Source organism: Patella vulgata, chromosome 9 (assembly GCF_932274485.2).
Source record: "Patella vulgata chromosome 9, xgPatVulg1.2, whole genome shotgun sequence".
Taxonomy (NCBI): domain Eukaryota; kingdom Metazoa; phylum Mollusca; class Gastropoda; family Patellidae; genus Patella; species Patella vulgata.
Genome location: NC_065887.2, coordinates 10039549 through 10062051, shown reverse-complemented (window position 1 = coordinate 10062051; position 22503 = coordinate 10039549). Strand labels below are relative to the sequence as shown.

Below are 22503 nucleotides of genomic sequence, written 5' to 3'. Positions count from 1 at the left end.
CCCCATACGTTTCACCGAAAGTGACTACGGGCCTTTTTCTCGTTAACGGTGAACCACTGACATAAGCGGATCCCTGCCTATTGTCTTCAGGCATCATAGAATCTGCTCGAGTTTTTGCTATGACCTGTTCCACCACAGAACTTAACTTAGGTTCTGGTCGTCTGTCGTGAACGATATTTTTCCTGACTTTTTGCCAGGCGTTTAAAGATTTGGTACGTTCGCTCAGCCGCGTCTTGAAGTCGTCGTCTTTCGCCATGTCGACGATGGTTTTCACATACTTTGTGGGCATCACGCCAAAACGCCTCTTCGCTTCCTTCTCTAATTTGTCATAATTTTTGTTTTCGACGTCCAAGGATACTAGGTTCTTTTGGAAACTTGATATATTTCGTCTATAAATGTCAAACACTCTACAAAAACAAAAACATCATAGGTACTAAGATTTAAAATCGATTTATTTGGTATAAAAGATTCGATTTAATTCGGGGGGGTTGGCTGGCCGAATGGTTGGCAATGCGCTGTATCATAAGGCCTTTCATTGAGTCAACTGGCGTGGTTTCGATTCCCCGGTTGTATGTGACAAGGAGTAGGGTCGCCTGTCCATCCTCGTGGGTTTTCTCCGGGTCCCCCAGTTTCCTCCCACTGCTAAAGAGCCCCACGCGCAAGCGAATTATTGAAATAAAAAATTAAACCATATGTTAGTCCCGAAATGACCTAGTTTGTGTCGAGTGGACGTTAAACCCCATCTCTCTCTCTCTCTCTCTCTCTCTCTCTCTCTCTCTCGATTTAATTCGCTTCGGTATTTAAATCGACATTCAAGAGGTCCTGAAAGTATATTTACCCAGAAAAAGGGGTATGCCGTAGCTATTTATAGAAAGATATTTATTGCTTTGGCTTTTATCGCCCTTTCTATTTACTTTGCAGACAAACCGCTGCAATTTTCGATGTAATTTTTTTTCGTAGAAATTTAGGGCGTTTTTTTATGTTACCCAGATTAAAGTGAAAGTTCGCAAATTAATTTCTTTCTTTTTATGGGCTTTTAAACAAATGGCACTAAAAGTAACAAAGGGATCGTCATCTCAGCTATGAATTTCGTTCCATGATAAATTCGATACACCACACCAGAAAACATGGAGAGGGCCTGACAAGGACAGCTGTCTAGTCGTTCCGATGGTACACATTGTCGTGTACGTAAAATATCCCTTGACAATTGGAATTCGATATAAGAGTAGGCCGTAGTGCCGCTATCCGGGCAAAATTTCCCTCATAGCACACATTATGGCGTAAGCCCGTCTTCATTAGCCCAGTCAGAGCAGAACAGTAGGACGTTAAACCCCATTTCATTTCATTTCACCAATCCACATACAGTTTTATTTCAATAATTCTGTAGCTCGTAGGGTGTTTAGTAAGGAGACGAATCCCGAGGGTACGTGTTAGACCAATTTACCTCCCCTTAAAGATGCATTATGTTAGAGCTAGATCTGACTATTGCAGCTCTTTATTTTGGCGTTAAATGCTATATGAATTATTAATGAGATATTTATTCACATGCCAAGCCCATAATCAAGTCTCTAGTTCATCGAATGGTCGTGATGTTTAATGGATTGAAACACGCTCGCCATTTAATAATTTAATTTAGTAATGGATAATCGAGACGCTATTATCGTAAGAACGGTGACAATGATAATCCAGACTACGCTATTCTTCAAACAATCATTTTATAGTCTATTTTTAAACTATCATAGCGAAAACTGTCAGGCGGGTTTGATGGCCGACTGGTTAGCGCATACGTGTTGCATATCATAGGTTCTGTCATTGAGTCAACTGGCGTGTTTTCAATTCCCCTGGTTGTAGCGTCGCCCCTCTAACCGCGTGGGTTTTCTCCGGGTCCTAATGACCTAGTTCATGTCGAGTGTACGTCTCTCTCTCTCTCTCTCTCCCTCTCCCCCCTCACTCTCCCTCTCTCTCTCTCTCTCTCTCTCTCTCTCTCTCTCTCTCTCTCTCTCAATCTTGTAATCTTATATAACGCATCTTTAAGGTACAAGCTTACACGAGTTTCCATTGATCTCGCGTCTGTGTTTAAGTATCTGTTTTATTGACCGGCGCTGTCTCTTTAAATCTTTAAAATGTTATTACCTGTTTGTTTTTCTACGTGCCTCATCCCTCTGTCTCCTGGTTAACCTTTTTACAAATTTACGAGTGTCTGCCTTCGTCCCCATAAACGTTATGTCGCTTGGAATGGAATCAATTGATCGGATAGAATCAATTGATCGGATAGAACCATATCTGTCGTTACACCGCTTTATGGCGGCCATTCTAAGGAATTCAACTTCCTGTTCCGTTTTTCTACATCGGATCTGAGTCGTGGCAGCTATGTGTAGCAACGTGGAGAACCGATGGAACATCATAGCAATGAACTGAGTAACCAAAAGAATCCCAAAGATTAAAGTAAATGCTATCGATATTGGTTCAATCTTCTGACCGATTCTTCCTTTGTCACATGGCAATTGGATGCTAAGTCCGGGACTATCCCTGGAGACACTTTCTAAAATATAGATAATTGTAACAAAGAGAGCATTGGAGAGATAAAAAAATAAGCAGACTTTATCCCTCAAGCCAGTCATCTCCACTGCAGCTTCTTTTGCCTGTTCTTCAGTTAACTCAATCGGTGTCAGATACGTTGTTATCAGTTCCTTCCAAAATTGTGTCTCCTCGTTGTTGAAATCCTTTGTTGTCCCAAGATCAGGGTCTTCATTCCAACTACGTTTGCTCGGCCTTGTTTGTTCATCTTCATATACGGGGTTTACTGTCAAATAGAAAATAAACTCTAAAAAGACGTGTTTCAATTCTCCTCTAAATGGAGTACTTAAAATGAAATGAAATGAATTTTAACGTCCTGATTGGGCAAACGAAGACGGGCATATGCCATACTTTTATATCAAATTCCAACTGCCAAGGGATCTTTTACGTGCATGACAATGTGTACACTGGACCTCGACTTTTCATCCCATCCGAACGACTATAAGTTGTCCCTTGTCAGGTCCGCCGTCCTGCACTACTGACAAGGGGACGCTACGCCGGAAAATCCCAACGAACCTTCGCGGCCAACACAGGGATCGAACACGGAACCTTCATGTGTTGGCCGAGAAGGTTCGTTGGGATTTTCCGGCGTGGCGTCCTCTTGTCAGTGGTGCAGGGCAGAGGGTCTGGCAAGGGACAGTGTAACGAAACGGGACAAAAATTCTTAAGGTAGAATCCATTATAAAGCAGCCCCAAGTAACTTTATCTTCCTAATTATGGTTACTAAAATAATAATATATTGGAATATATGACTACTGCTTTGGTCATTTCTATCATTTTAAGAATTTTACTTACAATATTAGCCAAGTTCCGCCAGGCACTACTGTGCAATAAAATTTGTTATTATTCAATCTGATTAAAACACAGATCCAATTTCGTTTCGTTTTTATAGTTCAAAATTTCGATTTTACTTGTCTTTACTACATGTAGTGTAGGCCATCGAAAGTATAAAAAACGAAACGAAATATAGATCTATATTTTAATTAGATTGGTCATTATATTTGTGAATGAATGTAGTGTACTTACAACGACTTCCAACAAATAAATCTGTATTCTCAGAGAATTTTTGCATTGGTTCATCTGATGCTACGTATGGCAATTTGTTCCATTCCTGTTCAGTGCTCCCGGTTCGATTTGGCACTAAATCTTCTAACTGTTCTTCTAGTCCTTCCAATTTAGTCAGTATTGCTTTCAGTTTTACGTCTTCTTCTTTAAGGGCAACGCTTGGACAGCAAATACACCGGACGAGGTTACCACAGGAAAATACGTAATCAGAACTAAATTTACTCTTAACGGTGTCAAAAAGAGTTGCCGCCCCTGATACAAGTGACCGGTTATGTCCCTTACCTTGTTCTCCCGGGACCTTCACCGTTTCAGGGTTAGCAGCAGAAACAAGCTTATTGTCACGAGTACCCCATGCCCCGTTATTCAAGTTACCGAGAGTGTAACATATTAACAGCATTGATGACGAAGGGATGGTTAGAAAATATATAACTCCATTGAAAACTGTGAGGAACTCTCTGGGATGTAATAGTGCCGACACGAAAAAGATTCCAACGACCCCGAGAAAGAATATAGCAGTAACTGAACAAAACTGACTTTCTACGATTTGCTTGATTAATCCAACAATGACCACCATCATGACCAGTGAATATATTGTTGACATTACTGCTGCATAGCCGATCTGAAATGAAGAGAGAGAGAGAAGATGAATGGGGTTTAGCGTCCAAACTAGGCCAGTTCAGGACTAACATTTGGTTCAATTTTATTTCAACAATATGGGGGGGGGGGGGCTGGGGTTTAACGTCCACTCAACACAAACTAGGTCATTTTGGCACTAACATGGTTCAATTTATTTTAATAATTCACTTGTGCGTAGGGGTCTTTATCAGTGGGAGGTAAACCGGAGAACCCGGAGAAAACCCACGAGGTTGGACAGGCGACGTACAAACGGGGAATCAAAACCGCACCAGTGGACTCAATGACAGTTCTTATGATTCAGCGCGCAAGTGCTAACCATTAGGCCATCCACCCCCCCCCCCCCATTTCAACAATACACTTGCGGAGAAAACCCACGAGGTGACCTATTCCTTAAAACGGAGAATCTGTGCCACGCACTCGTTAACTCCCTACCCAACCACCCCTGAAATCATTAATCCAGGGATTAATCCACGCTAAATTTTAATTATTTAACATTAAATTAAGCTCACGATATCAAAATATCTATAAAAGAGAACAATCAAATGATGATTTTAGCAATACATTTTGGTGGCGCTTGCTTGTTTTGACCCTATTCCTTTTGTTTATAACCGTGATTTGAGGATGCCGAAAGTTCACAGATGCTTACAAGTCATCACCTCTTTGTAAATATTGAACGGAATTCAACCATTTCTAGATTCAACATCCACAAGTCTGTACTTTGCAAGGGGCACCCCAATCACCGTCTTCAATAGCCCGGGCAGATCCAAAAAGTAGGACGTTATACCCCATTTCGTGTCATGTCATTTCCCTCAATTGGCGTTCAGAAAATTTACAATTATACCGACGGCATTAAGCCCGCACAAACTGGTTTAACAACTAAACAAAAATCTCTGTAGACCCAAACGTGGTTTCCCATTATTATGGATGCAGGACGGAGGGCCTGACAAGAATCCTTGGCAATTGTAATTCGAAAAAAAAGTAGGCCGTATTGCCGCTGTACGGGCAAAATGTTCCTTATAGCACACTGTATCATGACGTATGCGCGGCTTCATTATCCCTGTCGGTGCAGAAAGTTGGAAGTTAAATCCCTTTTCATATTTGTAAGATCTAGATGAACATCTTCGCAAGCCGTGTGGCACATGGTGATGAATATATCTGTATAAGACCTACCTGAACATCTTCGCTAGCCGTGTAGCACATGATGATGAATATAACAACTGGGAGTAGGTTGAAGATGAGGGCAACATGAAGAGATATATCGGGGTAAGCTGTGTTAAATGCTCCTAGTATCAGGAGAAAGATGGTCCCGGGAGTTAATACAGAAGACACAAAAAGGGCGGCTTGGTAAAACATGTAAATACATGATATGTCATCATTTGTCCGGCAAAGTTCCTTCCAGGAGCTTAAAATATCCAGAATATTCGCCATGGTTGACGGCGTCCATCTACGCCGTTGTTTGTAAAATTCGTTGAAAGTTTCTGGACAGAACGTGTAAGCATCAGCTGCAGCACAGTACTCAACTCGCATACCAGCTTTAAGTAGAAGTGTGCACAACCATCGGTCTTCTCCTGAAATAGAAGTGGTACAAGATGTTCCAGAAGGCTAAGCAAATGATATATATGAGGGTTAGTGCTAAATGATAAGGCCAGCTTAATTTTTCGTCATAGGTTACGAGATGTAATCAGGGCTAACGCTAATACCAACCCTATCCCTAGATCTAGCCCCAGTGCTAGCCCTAACCTACAATCTCGCCAACAATCACGTGCACTAACCTTATTTACAACTCGGTGACCTTGACAAAAATTGATCTGGCCTTAACAAATAGATTTACATGTAGCTATATATGAGTGTGGACATCTTATTCTACATCCACCACTACTTAAAAAGTTAAATATAAGCGATGGTCTGGACATGGATTTGAGAAGACCGAGTTCACTTACTGAGGAGCATTCTAAACTTAGGCTGTTCTGTCTACAGTTAGCCCCGCTTAATAACAGACACTAAGCTAGTTGACCGACATTTTAAGTCCTAAATTAACGATTTAAGTCAAAAACACCAAGCATACTTCGAGAAATTTGTTAGGTATTTATTCTGCTTCCATTTAATAAAATTGCAAAAGTTTATGTAGTCTTTGTGCGTATGACAGAGTCGAACCACATTACAGAACAGTATACTAATTTTTGGATATGGCGGCAATTTAGGGAAGAGACCTATTCTCGAAGTGTGAAGAATGCCAGTGTGTACACGGGACCTCGGTTTTCGCCCGAACCCCACGTCTTGCCTCACCGACAAAGGGAAAACATGCCGGAAAATTCCAGGGAACGTCGACAACGTGACAAAACCGGGACCCCAAGATTATGAAACCAGCGCCTTATTCACTGAGCCACCGCTACGTATTTATTAGAAATAAACTTAGATAGATGAATGATAAACACAAAGGTCATAGAACAAAGATGAAAGATTTAGATAAAAGAGCTGGAGGTTCTTGCTGTTACACACTTGACAAAGAACTAAGAATTAAGAACACTGAATAAAGAACTGTTTGGTCTTCCATAGAAACATTGCGACGTTTTTGGTCAAATTTGTTCATTTTATTTTTCAAAATCTACTGTCAGTCGTGTTCACAAACAAAATGTTTAATTTATTCTTGTGTTTGAACGGAAGCTCTTCTTCTCCAAATACCTTCTCGAAGTATGTAATAAAATCTAATCGGGTGTCTTCTCGGTGATATCGCTCGCGGTTAAGACTCACGATGGAAGAGCAAACAAAGGATTTTAGAAATGTCTTAAAAATCATTCGAATACTTAGATCATCTTTATATGAGAGAGACAGAAATGGCGTTTAATGTCCAATCGATACAAACTAGGTCATTTCGAGACTAACATATGGTTAAAGTATATTTCAATAATCCGCATGCGCATAAAGATCTCTAGCAGTGAGAGGAAACCGAAGTACCCGGGGAAAATCCACGAAGATGGACAGGCGACCCCACTCCTTGTCACGTACACGCGAGGGGATCGAAACCACACCGCCATCTTTATTTTGGAGACATCTGTAACATTAATGTAGAACTATTTACCCATGTCGAACTGTATTTTGTGTCTAGCTTCTGTGGCCACCGAGGCATATTTCTTAATGACGTCATCACGCATCAACGCTGATCCACGGAAAAGACTAAAACAACCTGGACTACAAAAGACACATCCAATCGTATGTTCAGTTGCTTTCTGTAGCCAATGACTAACTGAATATTCAAATTGCTGATACCATACCAGTGGACCTGCAAGCAAAGAAATAAAATGTCATGAAATGGCGTTTAGCGTTTTAGTCATCTGCACCGACTAGGCTAATGACTAGGGGGAATTTTGCCGGAACAGCGGCGCTACGACATACTCTTTTTTAGAATTCCAACTCTCAAGAGTTTGCGTACAAAACAATATGTACACGATACCTCGGTTTTTGCCCCATTCGAACAACTGTACACAGTTCTTGTCAGGCACCACTGACAAGGGTAAACCACGATGGAAAATCCTGGGGAATTCTCGACCAACCCCGGCAGCTAACCGAAGACCTACTGGTTAGCGAACCACTGTCTTGCTCACTGAGCCAGTGCACGAATCGCTTACTTAAATATACATCTAAATTTCGTTTTTTAAATTTTCGATCCAGAGCGGAAAATATTCAACCAAAACGAAACTTTGTCCATGTTTTTATCAACAAGGACCAGGAATCGAGCATGACGTCATTGCATCGAATCAAGGTCCGTCAATCGATGCGCAATTGTCTAAGGAACAAACGTGCTAAGTTACGTGTCGATCGTTATTGAATTGGCGGAGCATTAGGCTTTCGTTTTTGAATGGCGTCGACCCAAATAAAAATAGTGTTTATAAAATTATGGCGTCGACCCAGAGAAAAGATCGAGAAAGTAGAAAGTATAACTCCAACATACCGGATCCTATCGGATGAATTCTACCAGCGGCAGCACCAAGGTTAACGTTTTTGCGCATTCTATCGACCAATAGTTGAACAGCAGAAGGATAGAAGTCGACATCACCGTCTAGAGCTAATATGTAGGTATTCTCTGCTGCCTTTGATTTCCTCCGAACCTCTTCATCACACATCAAACGAAATGATAGTAGATAATACATATACATTACCTAAAAAAGATCATTTAAAATAAGGGGGTTGGATGGCCGAATGGTTAGCAGGTGCGCGCAGTATCATTGAGTCAACTGGCGTGGTTTCGATTACCCGGTTGTACGTAACAAGGAGTAGGGTCGCCCGTTCAACCCGGTTTGCTCCCACTGACCCCTACGCGCATGCAAATCATTGAAATAAAATTGAAACATTTGTTAGTCCCGAAATGACCTAGTTTGTGTCGAGTGGACGTTACACCCATCTCTCTCTCTCTCTCTCTCTCTCTCTCTCTCTCTCTCTCTCTCTCTCTCGCTCTCTATCGGGAGCCAACCGGAGAACAGTGAAATGAAAATGCTGAAAAAAACAAACTAACAATGTTAGATAGGCGCTACCCTACTTCTTGTCGCGTACAAATCCAAGATAATGTATATTCCTTTCGTCTAAAACAGTAATAACTGTGAAGGAATGGTGTATATTCCTTTCGTCTAAAACAGTAATAACTGTGAAGGAATGGTGTATATTCCTTTCGTCTAAAACAGTAATAACTGTGAAGGAATGGTGTATATTCCTTTCGTCTAAAACAGTAATAACTGTGAAGGAATGGTGTATATTCCTTTCGTCTAAAACAGTAATAACTGTGAAGGCATGGTGTATATTCCTTTCGTCTAAAACAGTAATAACTGTGAAGGAATGGTGTATATTCCTTTCGTCTAAAACAGTAATAACTGTGAAGGAATGGTGTATATTCCTTTCGTCTAAAACAGTAATAACTGTGAAGGAATGGTCAGTAAGTCAGATAGACTGATGGGTAGGCCCGATATTTATAGTCCTGTCATCTAAAAGGTAATGGGGATCACGTGGCTAAGTGGGTAAGACGCTAGCTCGCTAGCCTGGAGGTCGGGTGTTCGATCCCTGCATTGGCCGAGAAAGTTCATCCAGATTTTCCGGCGTGGTTCTCCCTTGTCAGTGATGCAGGACGGAGGGGCTGACAAGGAAAGCTGTCTAGTCGTTCGGATGGGACGAAAAACCGAGGTCCCGTGTACACATTGGCGTGCACGTAAAAGATCCCTTGGCAGTTAGAATTCGATATAAGAGTAGGCCGTAGTGCCGCTGCCCGGGCAAAATTTCCCTCATAGCACACTGTATGGCGTATGCCCGTCTTCATTAGCCCAGGTTAGGAGCAGAACAGTAGGACGTTAAACCCCATTTCATTTCATTTCATTTTCTAAAAGGTAATGGCTGTGAAGGGAGAGCATACACTCCTTTCATATAAAAAAGATAAACGAGTAATATCCGTGTCCGAACGGTATATAAACCAACCTGACTCCATCGTTTTTTAATCCTTATTAACTTTTTATCTTTAAGATGGACAATCAACTTGTTATCTCCCGGAAGAGTCCATTCTAGTCTCCCTCCGTATGGGGTCTTGTAATTCGTGGGTGGATCTACATAAATTTTGTTGCGGTGTACAGAACTGAAAAAAAAGAAATTAAATCAAAAATAATTTACCGGTTTATTGAACTATTGTATCACGATGGAGAGAGAGCGAGAGAGAGAGAAATGGGGTTTAACGTCCACTCGACACAAACCAGGTCATTTCGGGACTAACATATGGTTTAATTTTATTTACATAATTCGCTTGCGCGTAGGGGTCTTTAGCAGTGGGAGGAAACCGGAGGACCCGGAGAAAACCCACGAGGTTGGAAAGGCGACCCTACTCCTTGCCACGTACAACCGGGGATTCGAAACCACACCAGTCGACTTAATGACAGACTTTATGATACAGCGCGCGCACGCTAACCATTCAGCCATCCACCCCCCCACCCCCCCGCCGCCATCACGATTGAGATTATATTACGTTAGCATGCGTCCAATATAACAATACTACCTTGCTAATAATGTCAGTGGTGGGTAAATGAAATGAAATGAAATGAAATGAAATGAAATGAAATGAAATGTCAAAAACCGAGGTCAAGTGTATATATTGGAATGCGCGTAAAATATCCCCTGGCAGTTGGAATTCGATATAAGAGTAGGCCGTAGTGCCGCTGCCCGGGCAAAATTTCCCTCAGAGCACACTGTATGGCGTATGCCCGTTTTCATTAGCCCAGTATAGGAGCAGAACAATAGGACGTTAAACCCCCATCGGTTTTTCGTCCCATTCGAACGACTAGACAACTGTCCTTGTTAGGCCCTTCCTCTTGCTCCTGCACCCCTGACATAGGGAAACCAAGTCGGAAAATCCTGATGAACTTTTCGGTCAATGCAGGGATCGAACACGCGACTTACAGACTAGCGTGCCAGCGTCTTACCCACAGGCACCTGTAACGTGGACAATATTTCAAGAATTACATTAAGCCATGACTAATTATAAAGTCCGGTAATTCCATGTTCGTAAGCGAGATTATCAAATAACAGGTCTCATTCCAATTTCTATCTGAAAATCGAAACTACGCTATTCTTCAAACAGTGAAAAGTTTCAATATATTCGCTTCTTATTATCTATTTTTAAACTATTATAGCGTGAACTTCAGATCAAGAAGCAAATAACATTGACGGATTGAGACAAACAATAATGCTTTTCCCGATTTCACAATACAAGAAATTATATTTGGAATTCGATATAAGAGTAGGCCGTAGTACCGCTGTCCGGGTAACATTTTTGTCATAGCACACTGTATGGCGTAGGTCCGTCTTCATTAGCCCAGTCGGAGCAGAGCAATAGGACGTTACTGTCAATCATACCTGATAGCTATCTGTAATGTACGTATCATCTGTTTAACATAACTATTCACTTTATACTCCCCTGTCTTATCATCAACAACAAAGGCATCATCAAAGAATATGTGAGCTGCAAAACGAAAAAGAAGGATTCAAATAATTACCACGATACCTTTTCTTTGTCAGTCTGATTAAAACACAGGTCATATTTCGTTTCGTTTTTTATAGTTCAAAATTTCGTTTTACTTGTCTCCACAACACTAGGACATGGAAGAGTTGTTAAATAACAGGCGTTCTAGCTGATGTGAGGAATAAGCCAATGAAACGGTCTGTTACGGCGAGTTCTTGGTGCGAATTACACGGAACTGTGGTTAACCAGCTAGAGACATAACGCTGATTGATCAATCAATGACTGACGCCATAGGGTCAAAAGCCGCTCGTATGACCCCTTACGCGACCTCACAGTACAACTGGACAGTATTCGTGTAGTGTAGGCCATGGGAAGTATAAAAATAAAAAAACCGAAACGAAATACAGATCTGTATTTTAATCAGATCGTTTCTTTGTAACACTTTGTTAGTGTCATTGTCTGTTTAAATCCGAGTTCAGTAGCTGCCGAGGCAGAAGGGTGGCATGATTATCTTAATGTACTCTATCAATGTTATCGATTATATTTCTGGTGTAGTTTAGTTCCTGTTTGATTTATGTTCCTGTGTTTGTATGTTTATGTTCCCGATATAAATAAATCCTACATTTAAGAAACTGATCATCTTCTGTTATTAGGACCGAGCGAATGGCGGTAGACAAATACTGAATGACCTGACCTATGTTGCCACATATACCCGATGACCATGGCATTGTCTTTTCCATTCATTTCAGCAGGTCCTTGATTATGGAATGAACTTCCACATCAGATCAAGAATCAACAGACTTTAATCCATTTAAATTCACATTAAAGAATGTCCTGTTTCGACAGTTTTACTAGTAGAACCATACTCATCATTTATGAATATGTGTCAACATGGAAAAGGGCCTATATAAACCTTATTATTATTATTATTATTATTATTATCACGCCCAATCTATACAATGTCCAGATATCAAGTCGTCTGGCGACTAAACCCATTCCTTATAGTTTTTATAAAGCTATCGAACACGCAGCTAAATACAGCGAACCCTAGACCCCCAGGCTAACGAGCAAGCTTCCTACTCACTAAGCCACCGCGGCTCCCTGATTGCATTGCTCTGACTACAATGTTGATTTACCTTCAAATTCGTACATGTCTTTATCAACCTCGCCAGACATGGTTTGGTGCATGGCCTTCTGGAATTGGTCGAAGTCCATTCTGAAAGGAATAAAAGGATGTTTGCTAGAATAATTGAAGAAATTGACCTTAAAGAATTTTGTTATTAAAATCTGAAAAAGACGAAAACCAACATAATGAAGCCTCGAAACGACAATAATGTTATTATGAATGTTCGTGTTCTGGGTTAGTTTATGTCTTGCAAATCGTGATTCGGTGCCCTGGACCAAACACTCGCACTCGGCAAACCTCAGCAGATTCCAGTACCCTACATCTAGCCTCGGCTGAATGACGAAGTCCGCCATTGAACTATTTTCAAGTTCCCAGATTACCAACGGCGTCGCCCATGACGACGCCTTTGAAGAATGTTTTATCATACAAATATTTCAAAGTCTGAAGCTGTTTATCTTTCAAGTTTATTCGATTTTCTTTAAACAAGGACAACTTTGCACTGTAAATTCTACACATGCTTCGAACGACGCAATTTTGATAACTTTTTTTTAAAAGAAGCAAGTGTTCCTACTAAGTAAACCGGTGTCGCATCGCAATTGTATAGGCGAAGGTACATATCAGTTACCGTCATACATCCGATCTAGATGTAGATTAACGGAATCTTCCGAGGTTTGCCGAGTGCAAACACTCGTTGCTTTGGGATTGGGATACGATCATTAGGCCTTTTAAAGGCTAAATGTTCAGATGACGTTTAGGCAGTATTTATACCGGCCTTGCTATATCGCTATGATAGGAAAGTCTGAACGCAAAGGAGATAATTCTGAGATTTGCGAACGAAAGGGGTGCTACCTTAAAAAATAACTGACTTATCGACTCTTCACAAGACAAACACAGAATTAGGGTGTCGCGGTGGTTCAGTGAGTAAGAAGCTGGCTCTGTAACCAGAAAGTCCCGGGTTCTCATCCGGAGTTGACCGACAAAGTTCCAGAGTGGTTTCCCTTGTCGGTGTTTCAGAACGGACGGTCTAGCAAGGAACAGCTCGTAGTCATTCGGATGGAACGAAAATCCGAGGTCCTGCGTACACATTGAACACTGGAATTCGAAATAAAAGTAGGCTGTTAGCGCCGCTGTCAACGTAAATTATCCCTAACAGCACACTACATGGCGCCTCCATTAGCCCAGTCGTTGCAGAAAAGGAATTATTAATGGGTGTAAACACGTACAAATATTCTAATTTACCGTAAGATAGATTTAAAAAGTTGAGTCATTTCCTTTGCATTTTCCCGCCACAGGGTGGCACAAGCATAAATTAATGGCACCATTCCTGATTTTCTCAAAGACATTTTGTGCTGTTCAATATCTTCCTGCGTATCATAATACCCTTTCTCCTGTAGAATCTTGTTCAACTTATCCTGTTAGAATAAATTTAGAAACTCATAATCAATTCATTACTCTGCTAGTATCTGCTAGTATACTTAAAACAAGCCCGCTGAGTCCCCTGTCCGGGGAGCTGTGGAGGCACAGCGAGTAAAGCCTATAGCTCACACCCCGCCGTACGTGTTATGACATGCACGGGTCGTAGGGTTTGGTAGCTCACAGATCAGCCGCACGAAACCCGGTGAAAATTTTGTATCTGCGGGTTGTGGGCTAGTAGCACGTACGGCAGGTTGTGAGCTAGTAGCACGTACGGCGGGTTGTTTGCGAGTAGGGCGTACGGTGGGTTGTGGGCTAGTAGCACGTACGGCGGGTTGTGAGCTAGTAGCACGTACGGCGGGTTGTGAGCTAGTAGCACGTACGACGGGTTGTGAGCCAGACTTAAGACATAGACTTACTAAGCAGGTCGCGTGTCCACTGTCCACTCCCTGTGTTGGCCGAGAAAGTTGCGCGGGATTTTCCGGGCGTGGTTTAACCTTATCCGTGGTGCAGGACGGAGGGTCTGACAAGGATGGAAACACAAACCACTGTGCCGCCGTCGGGACAAAATATCCCTCTTTGCACACTGAATGTCCGTCTTCGTTCGCCCAGTCGCTGCAGAAAAGTAGGCCGTTAAACCGCATTTCATTTCAAAATTACCTCGGCTTCAATTCTTCTGAAGAAATTATCGTCTGTCCTTCTGTGTAGAAGTAAAGATTGATCAAAGAATACCCCGCAATATAATGGTTTTGAGAACAGCCTGAAACGATAAAAGGTGAAGAAAGTTAGAATAATCAACTTTAGAGACATCCCCCTGACTTCGATTCATGTAACGTTAACGCAAATAGAGTTATTTTGACTTTAAACGAAGAAGGTATGACCCGGAGCATGTTTTGAGCAATGTTTCCAAGTCGTATTGACCATAAAGGCGACACGAATCGAACGCAGCGTGAGTGAATGAGTGTGCGTGTTTGTGTGAAATAGCTTTATTTAAAATACAGATGTGACGCAATCCGTTGATGTTGGCGTACCATTATTTCAAATAATGGTACGGGCAATGTGCCAGGCGTATATTATTTCATTGCAAAGCACGTGCAAGTGTCTGTATTTTAAGTTGTTTAATGGTCTCGAGCTTAAGACATTGCGTAATATATTGAAACAAGTCACTCGTGTTGTTTCAATATATTACTCAATGTCTCGCTCTCGACCATTAAACCACACTTAACGTCCGCTTTCTCTGAAGTGACATCGCCGCCAAGTATTGGCGCAATCTGATTAAAACACAGATCCGATTTCGTTTCGTTTGTATAATTCAAATTTTCGTTTTACTTGTAGCATCCGGAAGAGTTGTTATAACCCGCGTTCCTATTGATGTGACGGATTAGCCTATGAAACGGTGTGAGTTGCATAGAACTGCAAGGGTAACCCAATAGAAACATAAACGCTGATAGGTTAATCAAATGTCTAACGTCATAAGGTCAAAAGTCGCCGTTCGTATGACCTCTGACGCGACCCTCCATACAACCGGTCAGATCTTCATGTAGTAGAAACCATCAAAATTATAAAGAAACGAAACGAAATATAGACCTGTGTTTTAATCAGATTGATAGTGAACACTTCACGGGTTTATTTGGAACCCCTCTCAAATGGCCAAAATGACATTCTCGAAGTTATACAACAATAACAATTAACAAATAAACTTAAACATACATTATGCAAGAGCTAAATCTGCCCATTGCAGGTCTTTCTTTAGGCCTGAATTTGTTTCTAAATTATTAATTAGACATTAAACATACATTATGCAAGAGCTAAATCTGTCTATTGCAGGTCTTTCTTTAGGCCTGAAATGTTATCTAAATTATTAATTAGACATTAATTAACTTATGCAGACCATAATCAACTCTAGATGGCATCGCTAGCCTGCGATCGTAAGTGGATTGTGATCCAATTTACTGCATAACTTTCCTTCTCGATTAAACGATTAAATGGATAATCGAGACTATGCTGTTTAACGTACTGACTTTAGTAATGATGACCGAGGCTACGCAGAAATTTTATTCGCTGACTTCTCGGGTCATAGTGGATCAATTTGAATGAAATTTTCAGCAAATTGCCTTTACGCTATCTAGTTTTTAATTATTATAGTGAGAACTGCCAACTCGTTCTCGAATCTCCAATAATGTATCTTTAATTAACTTATCCAGACCATAATCCATTCTCGATCTCATCGCTAGCCTGCGATATATACTGGATTTGAATCCGATCTGCTGCTCAACGCTCATTGATGATTGAATCCAAAAATGGATAATTGAGACTATGTTTTTATTTTATCGTACCGACTTTATTTATTTAAAAGCTAATGTCTCGGTTCAGAGTGGATCAATTTGACTGAAATTTTCAGCAAATTCCATAACATTATCTAGTTTTTAACTATTATAGTGAGAACTGCCAGCTCGTTATCTAATTTCCCATAATGTCCCTTTAAGAATCTCAATTTAGAACCTTTGTAAGGTATGCATTACATGTACTTCAGCGATGTCAATGACAATTCTTGATCACCTCTCCTTATGTACTACGGGTAGTCTACGGGGGAAATTTGGTTAAACCAGTGCACGAGACTTACGCGTCACTTGCGTGTGTTTGGCACCGTAAAACAACGCAGGCTGGCCGTAGAGACTTTCGGTTCTGCACATACAATATTTTCACCCGGTTTCTTGCGGTGGTCTGCGAGCTCTCAAACACGTACGGGGGGTTGTGAGGTAGGCGTTAACCGTGTTCCTCACAGCCCAAAATTTCTTGGCGGGAACCTCGTAAATACCTAAGGATAAAAAAATTTGGTTTGGTGCCAAAGGCACGATGTTCTTCGTATAAAATTAATGGCCACCAAACCCCTGACTGTAAGATAATAGAACAGAAATGTTAAAGTTGCCTTATGCAAGATTCAGATGAAAAGCTGGCCATTCTTGCTATAATAGTTCAAAAAAAGATAATGAAGAATGAATATTTTAAAGATTAAGAGTAGAGTGTTCATTATCGTAGCAACGATACTTGACAATCGAGGCTAAGTCTCGATTGTCCATTGTATCGTTAAATTTTTAAATCTCGCGGGTGTTTTAATCCTTTTAAATCTCAGCCATCCGGTGGTTTATAAGTTTTTAATTATAGGCTTGCTCTGTAAAAAAAAAGTTCTAAATAATAGTTTATATAAGATTTATCTCTTACATAATGCATCTTTAACGGACTTCTTTGATTTTGGTCAAAGCGATGTGCTGATCTGATTGCCATATTTCGATTACTGATGGCGGTAAATTCTTAACAGAATGTGTACAATTCGGTGGAATAAATCCTTAATCTGTATTAAATTTGGTTAATTAAGCAGCAGACTTCTGAACACACGATCGCTGATATTGCAACATTGGCAAAAGTTAGGCATCTACAAGTTTTCATGTAGGCACGTAAGTTGGAATTCGATATAAGAATGGTCTATAGTGCCCCCCCTAGCACACTGTATGGCGTATGCCCGTCTTCATTAGCTCAGTAGGAGCAGAGCACTAGAACGTTAAACTCGATTTCGTTTCGCTTATTTTTCAATATTGTTATCCAGCAAAACAAATCAACACATCAATTGGTTCCCAAATCAAAGATGTCGTGTTTATTAAACTTACATGCTAGTACGCGCAACTCGATCTGCACCCGGAATCCAAATATGGTTAACTGTTATCAGGAAAACCAAAAACATTATTGGCAAGATAGGTAGCCACAGCGTTAATACATAGGTTTCCAGAAATTCTAACAACCCTTGGTCACTATTTAAGTGGAACCAAGCCACATCAGGTCCAAAGATATCACCTACAAAGTCCTTTTTGTAAGACACTAAAACAAGTATAAATGTTATGGGTGTAGTCAGAACCAGCGGCAGGGAGAAGCAAGCGATCTGGGAACGAATCTTACATGCGGCTTTTGCCATTTTGAAACCAATACCGCTCAAAGCAAAATTTACTGCTGCCATTATTAATGGTAAGTAGGAGATGGAAAATTCATGTGGGTTATAGACCAAAGTTAGGTTACCCAGTATAGAGCATTCTGTAGCCTTCGTGGAGGTGAAATAAAGAACCGAGGCACAGCCACCCGGGGCAAATATAACAAGCGGTATGGCAACGTTTAGAATAAGTTTCCATATATTTACGTAAAGGTCTATTTTTGTCCGACGTATTCTTACTGCTAATTTGGTAAGCGCGAAGTTGCTCATGGCCTTCCACTGCTGTCTGGAAGTAATCCGACCATGGTTTGGGATAAAGTTTTCCCACCAAACGACAGAAATCATTAAAATTGATACTGGGCAACAAATTATGAATAATAGAAAATGTCCAGATTGTAAGGACATTGTCCGGTAGCACAGTACACCTAGAAAACCCACGTGTACTAACGATGTCAGGATGGACAACGGTACACTTCTCCATTTAGTTTCATGTTCTTTATTGGTGCTTGGAATGCAGCGGAAGAGTGATGGAACAATGGCTACACTCTGTACGATAGTGAGAGTGAACAGTGCATCACCAAACGGAGCGACGATGTACACGAATATACCAAGTCCCACGGAATGAATTGTTTCCAGAACCAATGCCTGAAATGAAAATAAACAAAACGTAATAGAACTTAAATATATTAGTAAGTGCAGGGGGACTGCACCACACATAGTTACACAAAATAAATCTATGGAAAAGATACAAAGCGCAGAGATCACAAACAAACGTACATATCAAATTAAGTGAATGGATCCGGGGCTAGCAGTAAGCGTCCACTGCGCGGTACTTCACTCAAAAATGTAAACTAACAATCAGAAATATAACCCAGCGAAAAACATTGTAATACTAGTACGATTCATGATCTGCTATATGCCACATGAAATATGAATGTAAGCATATTGAAGTAAAAAATACCCACAACGTATCGATGAAATGTATAAAAAAAAGTCAGGTAGTCTATGTTACAGTGAGAAACATTTTAAGCGTTCAAAAGAATATGGGGCATATGTCCCATTTACCACCAAAAAAAAACAGACGAAAAAATTAATGCTTAATACAAAGAAGCCAGCGGAGAAAATGCAAACTTTCTCGTAGACAGTCGTCAATTGACTTTTAGACTCAAATGCACGTAATTCTAAATGTGTTCATTTCAATGATATATGGAGATAGAAATGAAATGGGGTTTAACGTCCTACTGTTCTGCTCCGAACTGGGCTAATGAAGACGGGACATGGAGACAGAATCATCGGCTGAAGTTCGGGACCAAACCGTCGCTTTAAGTGGTGATGGTGGCTGGTGCTCTTTCGGGAACATCTGATATCACTTCTCAAATGAGGACTTAACATGGCTAATTGTTTTGGTAAATCGGGAAAATACTAAACTAGATGATTTTGATTGTCTATGTGGGAATCTAGTTGTCTCATCCTACACCCTCTACTAATGCGCGATCAATATATTTCCCAAATATCAACATAGTTTGTCCCGGTCGAAGATCTTCATGAGAACAAGCACCAACTCACAAGCACACCAAAATTGTTTAAAAAGCACCAATATTGGCTGAAAGTGGACAAACATGTCCCTTTCATGCTCACATTCCAATCTCATAAAGTATAACTTCCGCCATTTTAAAAATGAATTATGTAAGAGAGAGAGAGAGAGAGAGAGAGGGGGGGGGGCTTTTAACGTCAACTCGACACAAGCTAGGTCATGTTGGGATAACACATGTTTCAATTTTAATTCGCTTAAGTGTAGGGATCTTTAGCAGTGGGAGGAAACCGGAGGACCCGGAGAAAACCTGCGAGCCACAAGGATGGACAGACGATACTACTGTTTGACAGATACAACCGGGGAATCGAAACCACGCCAGTTGACTTAAACTCTGTTAAGCATTTGGAGAGGGCGTCGAAATGGTGAGACATTTAACAGAGATGTGTGTGTGTGTGTGGGGGGGGGGGGGGTGGGTGCTCATTTTTCTTCTTCTACATTCATCGAAATAATATCTACCAAACAAACGTGCGAAGCATTGCCGCCGTTTTGGCCTCACTACTGTCTCATCTAGTGACCTTAACCAGTGTGCTGCGGTACACAGGTGTGCCGCGAGATCTTCCTAAGTGTGCCGCGAAATTCTGAACGGCACACTGAGAAAATGCGAAAAAACACGTGATCCTAACTGAGTATTCACTGGTGTCTACTGATAAGTGTTTTTATTTATTTAGTTTCAGTCATTCTATGTGTCTATGACTGGTCTCTGTCTACGGTTGTATGCCGGCTCACTTAATTTTTTTTTTATTTTGCAAAATTCAAATATTTTTCATATAATATTCCATTTGATTAAAATACAGATCTATATTTCGTTTCGCTTTTTTTATAATTTCGATGGCCTACACTATCTAGTGCCAATCTGTTTCACAGAGAATTACAAGTCTAGTAGTAATATCTCTGTCAAAGATGACAGCCTTAACACGTGCCGTCACAGCACGCGGCGTCAATCATTGGCTCAATGGCGCGTGCATTGTTTACATAAGACCTTAATGGTTCGGGCAGAATGCTGCATTTTAGTCATTTTAATACCCATTTACACTAAATAGGAAATAATTTTTACCTACAAATACGTCAAACGCTTTTATTTATTTTTCAAATACATAAAAAAAAAAATTTTAAATTTAATTTGTCGCAGGAAAAAAATTAATATTTCTGGCTCATTAAGTCGCATCGATGTCATCTTTATCAGTGATTGTAGCGGCCTAGCGAAAATTCACTGCTGATCAGTGTGATCTAGTGCAGTGAAGACAAGTAAAACGAAATTTTGAACTATAGAAAACGAAACGAAATAGGATCTATGTTTTAATCAGATTGATATATATATTTAGCCAGGTGTGCCACTATTTTTTTCATATGCCCCAAGGTGTGCCGTTGACAAAAATAGGTTGAGAACCACTACTCTAATCCTATACATGTATACATCTAAATGAGCAGAAATTTGTCTTAGAGCTTCTGATTTTATGAAAGTCAAGGGGTAATACCCCAGACCGCACTCTAAAAACATGATGTTGCTGCCACCATGGACGCAGCACTGATCAAAGTCATGGACACGCCCTAGGGGTATGACCTTTAGACTGTTTATTTTAAGGATTAAAGGCCCATAATACCTTAAGTTCAAATAATTTAAGTATTGACAATATTAAACTTCAAAGTATTTACTTACGATAAATAAGCAAAGTTTATTCAGTTTTCTGGTTTTTTCAAAACACATGTTCTTGAAACATTTAAATATGGTAAAAATATAAGGCAGGCAGATTATCGTGATCATTCCCCATACCCACTGGATGTCGACAATCCGGTTAGACGCCTTCAATACGTATCTTTCGCCACCTTCTGTCAAGTTGCACTTTACTGTGAAGTTGCCTTCCGTAAAGTTGCCTTCTGTCAAGTTGCCTTCTGTGAAGTTGCGGTCTACTGGGCAATGACCTTCTTTCTCCAAGACAACTTCGTCGAGTGTTGTATTAATGTTGTGTGCTATTATCAGGAACGATAACTTGCTTAATACAGACGTGACGAAAACCAAAACAAACAAAACACAGCACATGGCAGCTTTAACCACCATATTAAGGGTTTTCCAAAATTCGTTGCTGGATTCTGCATCCTTATCATCGCTAGTAATTTCAAATAGATCCCAACGCTTCCTCTCTCTAAAATAATCAAATGAAATATAGTTAATAAGAATTGCTGAAAAAAATAGGAATCTCCCATACTACTGCCTTGGCAAGAACTATAGGTAACAGTTATTTCAAGTTGGTGCCAGAGTTTCAAGTTATTACAGACATATTGTTTAGAATAATACTCCATGTGCGACCGAGTTTTTGTGAAATAATCCCACGGGTGTCATTTTCTTTTATTTGTGGATGTTCTGCTCCGATTTCCTTCGTTTCGTTCATGTTGACAGAATAGCCATATCCCGCTATTTATAAAGGGGGGTTAGCACGTGAGCGCTGTATCATAAAGCCTGTCATTGGGTCAACTGGCGTGGTTTCGAATCCCCGGTTGTACGTGGCAAGGAGTAGGGTCGCTTGTCCAACCTCATGAGTTTTCTCCGGGTCCTCCGGTTTCCTCCCACTGCTAAAGACCCTTACGCGCAAGCGAATTATTGAAATAAAATTAAACCATATGTTAGTCCCGAAATGACCTAGATTGTGTCGAGTGGACGTTAAACTCCATCTCTCTCTCTCTCTCCCTCTCCCTCTCTCTCTCTCTCTCTCGCTATTTATAAAGAGAACCATATCATCGCGTCAATAGAGACTTTTGGCAAGCGGAGTTTTTCACATCCGTATTGCGTATCCGTATCGTATACGTGATACGTTGCGTCAATGTAGTTTAAAGGTCCGTTCATACTACATCCGTATCTGTAAATACGTGCGTGAATACGTACTGGTATACTTTAGTCAATTTTAGAGAAAGGGTTCAAATAGAATCCGGCACGTATTGCGCACAAAAACAACTGCGTCCGTTAAGCCGGATTGATTGCTCCCAGGGAGTATTTTTGTAAAGTGCGTCCGGCATTTCGGCTAGTGAGCCGAGCTTTAGCCAATCAGCGAGTACTTTCCCCTTATTACATCATCTCCCCAAATAGAAACTCAATCCATTCCAAGAAAAGCCTGGCCTTGTGTGCTGTGGAT

At 40.7% G+C, this 22503-nt stretch overlaps 1 protein-coding gene across 1 annotated transcript; it reads right to left on the bottom strand.

Annotated features, from left to right (window-relative positions):
* Nucleotides 1–7349: 7349 nt before the first annotated feature.
* Nucleotides 7350–9834, bottom strand: LOC126832635 (chitin synthase chs-2-like; the record flags this gene model as incomplete). The annotated part of the gene is made up of 3 exons (XM_050563488.2): nt 7350–7558; nt 8228–8435; nt 9736–9834. Coding segments are annotated over 3 exons (516 nt in total), but the record flags the coding sequence as incomplete, so codon positions are not given.
* Between the last annotated feature and the right edge of the window lie 12669 nt (nt 9835–22503).